This window comes from Panthera tigris, chromosome E1 (genome assembly GCF_018350195.1).
Source record: "Panthera tigris isolate Pti1 chromosome E1, P.tigris_Pti1_mat1.1, whole genome shotgun sequence".
NCBI lineage: Eukaryota > Metazoa > Chordata > Mammalia > Carnivora > Felidae > Panthera > Panthera tigris.
In genome coordinates, this window is record NC_056673.1 from 39820037 (window position 1) to 39826908 (window position 6872).

The 6872-nt window shown below is 48.9% G+C and overlaps 1 protein-coding gene across 1 annotated transcript; it reads right to left on the minus strand.

The window, feature by feature from the left end:
- Nucleotides 1-1351: 1351 nt before the first annotated feature.
- Nucleotides 1352-5980, minus strand: LOC102950013 (keratin, type I cuticular Ha3-I). The gene is made up of 7 exons (XM_042966093.1): nt 5633-5980; nt 4356-4438; nt 3651-3807; nt 2247-2408; nt 2027-2152; nt 1682-1902; nt 1352-1469 (listed from the first exon to the last, which is right to left on the minus strand). The coding sequence occupies exons 1-7, from the start codon at nt 5978-5980 to the stop codon at nt 1352-1354; spliced, it is 1215 nt and encodes a 404-aa protein (XP_042822027.1).
- Between the last annotated feature and the right edge of the window lie 892 nt (nt 5981-6872).

Below are 6872 nucleotides of genomic sequence, written 5' to 3' on the forward strand. Positions count from 1 at the left end.
ATTATTAATACTTTGGTGGGGCACCTGGGTGGCTCAGTCGGTCGGGTGTCTGACTTTGGCTCACGTCATGATCTCACTGTTTGTGAGTTCGAGCCCCATGTCGGGCTCTGTGCTGATAGTTCAGAGCCTGGAGCCTGCTTTGGACTCTGGGTCTCCCTCTCTATCTGCCCTTCCCCACTTATGCTCTCTCTCTCAAAAATAAATAAACATTAAATAATAATAACAATACTTTGGTGAAAGGAATGTAATTAAATAAGTCTTTTTTTTTTCAAGTAGGCTTCATGCCCAGTCATGGAGCCCAAAATGGGCTTAACCAACTGAGCCACCAAGTGCCTCTGAAAATAAGTCTTTTTATAACATTGTGGTTTGATAATCTATAATAAACTGACTTGATATTCTGAACCTAAGTACAACGTATTTCTGCATTTTTAATAGTTATTATAAAATCTATAGGTACAAAAATCACCATAACTTGATTTGGATGGCTATAAAGAAAACCTCTCTAATACACAAAGATAGAAATCGAGAAGATAATTGTTGGCTGATTTTATTTTCTCCAGCCTTTTTCTAGGTTCAGTGTTTTCATGTTGCCAAGAGGTATGGGCTTCCTCTCGAGATTCGCTTCCTCCTGATGATGTACCATTTCTGTGGTATTCCCTCTGAAGAGCTAGACAGAAAATGTTTGTAGATTCCGTCATGTGGATTCACCAGTTTTTCCCCTATCACCTTCTGCCCATACCCGAAATTCACATCAATAGGTGGGTGATGTCTGGAGACTTTTCCTTTGAAGGAAGTCACATGACCCCTTCATCTGATGAGAGAACGCCAGTCACTTTTTATTGATACAAGACACCCAACTGGTGAATGAATGAACAAAAAAGGACAATTATCAGGTTTGTGCCAGAGTAAGAGTTTATTAGGAAGTTAATAAGGGACCGGTACTGTAGTATCTCCAAAGACCAAAAGAGTGACAAGGAAGATTTTTTTCCAATTATGTTCAGTTTTGTAGCCTGCCCATCAGCTCCATCATTCTTTTATGTAATTATTTTGAAATCACATTTAGGTAAGTATTTGTTCAAGCATAAGTTGTTACACGAGTGCGTCATCGTGATAATAGATATTGCACGATTCTGTTGTAGAAGTGCTCAGAAGACGGAACGAACTGGTACAGACTTTGCCGTCTAAAGGATCAAGCCAGGCAAATCAGTAGAAGGTAGAGTTGACACTTAGAAGCTGGTGCTGGTAGAAATTTTTCCTTTGTCCAAATTGTGGTCACCATAGGAGATGCTTGCATGAAGTAGAGTTGACATGTGACTTTGAAACCCTTCTCCTCCTGCTGGCACCGGGGCTTCTAACGCACAAAGGTGTTGCAAGGCCCGCACCGAGCACGTTGGACACAAGGATTGGTGACACAAGGCCCAATGGGTTTGTCACATGCATTGGTTGTGGCACATGGGTTGCAGGGGAGCCTGGAGACAGAAGATCACGGGGGCAAATTAGAGGGAAATGAGCTGAAGACATAGGAAGATACTAAATGCACTCTGTGTAAGAATATAGCACTTCTTCACACTGCTTCCAACCAAAAGCTTGAAATTATAAATTTGTCTCCATCAGGATGATTTCTCATCCCCACGGCAACCTCATGCACCCCCAAGGGAAATAGTACTAGCTTCCCACTCACTTGCAATCCTCGCTCTCCAGCAGGCCCCGGTACGTGTTGATCTCGCACTCCAGCCGGGCCTTGACGTCCAGCAGCACCTGGTACTCCTGGTTCTGCCGCTCCAGGTCACAGCGGATCTCGGCCAGCTGGGACTCCACGTTGGTGATCATGCACTGCACCTGGCTCAGCTGGGCGCTGTAGCGCGCCTCGGTCTCCGTCAGCGTGTTCTCCAGGGAGTCCCTCTGTGTGGGGAACATACGGAACGTCACAGAGCCGCTTCTCAGGGGGCGACTCCGTGGGATTCCAGAGAAGTCACGGGCTTCACCAGGTGAGGAGAGGGTGGGCAGCACCCCGAGCGATACCCACCAGGTTGTGCTGGGCCTGCAGCTCGATCTCCAGGGCGTTGACCGTGCGTCTCAGCTCGATGATCTCCGCCTGGCAGGACTGCAGCTGCTCCGCACTGGACACCACCTGCTTGTTCAGCTCCTCGGTCTGAAACAGCACAGGGGACGAGACAGGGTGAGACCCTGCCTCGAGGGCCACGAGGGGCCGAGGGGCCCGGGCGGCCGCGTGCTGAGATGCCCACCTGGGTGGTGAACCATTCCTCCACGTCCCTGCGGTTGGTCTCCACCAGGGCCTCATATTGGCTCCTGGTCTCGTTGAGCACGCGGTTCAGGTCCACGGTGGGGGCCGCGTCCACCTCCACGTTGAGGCGGTCTCCGATCTGGCAGCGCAGGGTGTTGACTTCCTAAAAGAGGAAGGGGAAGATGGAAAGAATCACAAAGGGTTCTGGTGCTCTCTTCTAAGAGAGCAGGTCAGCTTGTGATCATTCTTCAGCTTTCAGCAGCTCTGTGCCACCAGATCCTCTCATAACTGGGTTCTGTAATCAGTACCTAATCTGTGTATTCCACTTGGCAAAGTATTTCACCCTTGGACCACTTTCCACCCCCATATTCGGGCTACGCCTCCTCATTTAGAGCAGCGATTCAGCCTCCAAGCTGAGATATGAGAGACCACCATGTACACTGTGGACCCCAAGCACCCAGTTCAGTGTTTTTGCTCATACACCACACAGCCTCTTAGGTTTGATTCTTAACCATGGCTAATAAAAAGGATAGAGGCCTACTAAAGAGGAAATAAAGAGTGCTTACTTCAAAATCTCCCATCTGGGATGGAATAGACCTAACTGGTGGTTTGGTGATTCTATCAACCTAGATTCTGCTGAAGGAAATAAGTATCCATTCATTTCCCTGCTATCTCTTCAAAAAGCCAACATAACTTGGTACTTGGGCTTAGGTGGTTATCAAGCTTGAGTTGAGGGCCATCTCTACCACTTACTATATGGCTTCTAGAAGCTTCTAGGAGTCTCAAGCTCTCCATCTATAAAATGAGAACTACCTCTGGAGTTCTAAAACACTTGGCACAATGTTTGGCACACAATAAGCTCTTGATTACTATTAACCATCGCTATTTACATTGTTCTGGTATTTGAGGTTTGCACAAAATGTCTGTCTCCTTTATCACACAACTGACCGAGAAGTGACAGTAAGCATTTTGCTCAGCATTTTCTCCAGACAACACTGACTAGCAGAGAAAGCTCTGGAGGAGAAGGAGGAGAGGTGGTTTTGTTTCCAGCTGAGTCCTCTCTGCTGGGTGGCCATCCTGGCCTCTGCAGGTGCTTAATGGGGAATTGGGATACAAGATCTCTGCATCCCCGCAGAGCGGAGGAGGCTGGGAGCGGAGGAAGCTGTGGGCACTGCCTGGTTGTTGGTCTTTCCTCATTACTGGGCTTGCCAACTTCCTTCCCTCTCACCCCCGCCTCTGGCAGAAACATCCTACTCTCATATCACAGGTTTTCAATTGCTCATTCTCTACAAATCCTTTTGTTTGGAAGACAGATTCCTCAGCACGTAGAGCCTCTCCCACACCCCACAGCAGTTGGAAACAGGCTTCGGCGAGTTTCAGCCTGTTGCTCTTTGGGGAACCTCACCTGCTCGTGGTTCTGCTTGAGGGTCAGCAGCTCCTCCTTCAGGGACTCCACCTGGGCCTCCAGGTCAGACTTGCACAGGGTCAGCTCGTCCAGGATCCTGCGCAGGCCGTTGATGTCCGACTCCACCAGCTGCCGCAAGCCCAGCTCCGTCTCGTACCTGTGGTACAGGGGCATCAGGGACCCGCCAGACGGGAATAGGCCTGGCCCTGACTCTGGTTTGGTTCAATCTGTCCGACAACTGGAAGTTTGGGGCTTATGGTTTCTACAGGCTTGTCTCTCATTCAGGTTTTTAACACTGAGCAGTAGCTCCTAGAGGAAAATGCTCTGGTAATCGGTTTTTGGTTTTGTTTTTTGTTTTTTGGGTTTTTTTGGATAAATAAAGAGCCAGTAGATTTAGGCAAGAAAAGTTGATACACTGTGAAATTTCCAAAATTAATTCACCTCTCACATTCTCCTGATTGCATTCTGTGCAGAGCAGAGCAATGGCGGGAGACGGAGGGATGCCTGACTTCTCTCCTAGATTGGAGGGATGTCACCTTACAGAGAAGCTGGAGGAGGGGTCTGCATCTAGAGATTAGAGCTCTGAACTCTGCTGAGCAGTGGCTCTGTGGATCCTGGGGGAAACGTCTAGGGAAAAGCTTTGTCAGTGTTGAGGACCGGCTAAGGGGCAAGAGGAGAGAGGGGACACCCCACTCGCCCACTCACTTGGTCCTGAAGTCATCTGAGGCCAGCTTGGCATTGTCAATCTGCACCACCAGCCTGGCGTTCTCTGCCTTGCTGCACAAGATCTAGAAGACCCAAAACAATCGAGGATAAGCTTGGTTATTTCTAACCAACACCAATTCCTGCTGATGCACTTACATGGAAGGGACAGAATGAGAAATCACACTGGATCTTATATAAGATTATTAAATGCTGTCCACGCACAATAGGTGCTCAGTAAATATTTCACAAATCAAATTTGAAAAAAGAATACTGAAATATGCGAGAAAAGTATCAGTAGCTAAGTAATCTTTTTCTTTCCTAGTAAGCAATACTGAGAGGCTGATAATAATAATAACTAACATTTTTTTGAGATACATATAGAGAGAGAGATAGCACGAGTCGGGGAGGGACAGAGAGAGGGGGACAGAGGATCTGAAGCAGGCTCAGTGCTGACACAGAGAGCCCTGTGTGAGTCTTGAACTCACAAGCCGTGAGATCATGACCTGAGCCAAAGTCGGACACTCGACTGACTGAGCCACCTAGGTGCCCTTAACATTTATTTTTAAAAACCCATCATAAATCTGGCACTGTTCTAGGAACCAAAGATACAAAAATGAGTCAACACTGGATCCACCCTCAAGAAACATCCAGTCGGCTGGGGAAAATGAATGCGTAACTGGCCACTGGAGGCACTGGGTCAGGGAAGCAGCCATGCCCTCCCAGCCATCCTGGCTGGCTTTGCACGATTTCCTCCTAGGAGGTTTCTACCCTTTCTGATTTTAGCTAACCATTTTATGCCCTCACTGAACACGGAACACCAGGAGAAGTCCAGAAGCATCCAGGTCAGGAAAATAATTCGGGTAATTAAGTACCCAGAAGAGGACAGCAGCAAAAAGTCAGAGTAGTCAAAAGTCCAGATGAGGGAGAGAGAAAATGGTCTAATTCTTACAAAAGGTCCTGCTTCCTCAGCTTCCTTCTTGGGTTCGGTGCTTTTCTTTTACCTCAGGGTAATAAATCTGGAGCTTGGCAAATGCACAGAAGCATTTGGAGGCGGCTTTAATTACAGCTTATTTATGCAAAGTGCTGCTACCTTCACATAGACTTGCACTATGCAAATATTGAGGCCTAACAGTCCTGAGCCTCGGATAAAATGGGCCCTCAAGAAAACAAAATGGAAAAGCCGGACATCAACTGAGAACCTGTATTGTTTCTTAATCAGACCGCAGATTCCCTCCCTACCATTCCGGCTGGAGGCCATGTGGTGCCCACCCCCTCACCTTCTGCTGGAGCTCCTCGATGGTCCGGAAGTAGGACTGGTAGCTGGGGCACACGAAGGGCACCTGCTGCTGGCACCACTCCCGGATCCTGGTCTCCAGCTCCGCGTTCTCCCGCTCCAGCTGGCGCACCTTCTCCAGGTAGCTGGCCAGGCGGTCGTTCAGGAACTGCATGGTCTCCTTCTCGCTGCCATTGAAGGAGCCCTCGCAGAACCAGCCGCAGTTGCCCACGTTGGCGGGGATGTTGCAGGCCCCGGGCAGGGTACAGGTGTGGCAGCTGGGGGGCACGCAGGGCCGGGAGCAGCAGGTGGAGCGGCAGCTCAGGTTGGGAAGGCAGCAGTTGTAAGGCATGGTGCGGGAGGGAGCGAGACGCCCGGCTGAACACGGAGTTCAAGTTCTCCAAGCCACAGAGCTATGGGTCTCCTGCCCCTGGGGAGCATTTATACCCCTTCCACAGAGGGTGTGGACATGGAAGGCCTCCCTTTTTTTCTTACTCATTTGGTGATTGTCAAAAGCCCTTCCCCCCTGGTTTGTTATGTTTCCTCAGAAGAGTCCCTCACCTCGTAAAAGACTTTACTTGGGCTTCTCGCTAAGTCAGGACTCCTCTGCCATGCTGTGCATCAATGAAGTATGAGCTTCATAGAGTGGCTTCAAAGAGCTGGGCTCATGAATGCCCTGGGCTTCATTAGTGGGGTGGGGCAGGTCCGGGGACACTATTGCTGCTTTGCCTCCTGGCTTGATGGCCCTGACTCCTTGGCGAGCCCCCAGCTCTTCTTGCTAAGATGCGAAAGCACAGTTCTTGCCCGTGTATCTTTTGCCAGGTCAAATTTCCAAATGCCAAATGTCAAATTCATGGTTCTCAGAGAGAGGAATAGATCCCTTCTGGAATACTTAAAATAACCTGGCTCCCAGTGGCTCTGTTTCTTGATATGGCAGAAATTTCCATGATAATATAAATCAACCAAATAACAGATAGTCACCAGGATAACAGTATGTCCGGGGCACTGTAAGGAATGGAAGGTTGGCCCAGAGCTGCCGGAAGGAGTTCACACTTGTTGAGCACCTGTACAGGCTCACCTTGGTGCTAAGCCCTTTTCACAAACATGATCTCATTCATACCTCACCATGACCCTACAAGGTACATGATATTATTCCCATTTTACAGGTGGGTAAATGGAGGCATAGAGGGTAGGAGGTAATGTGTTGCGAAGCCAGGATTCCAACACAGAGAACAGTGATCTCT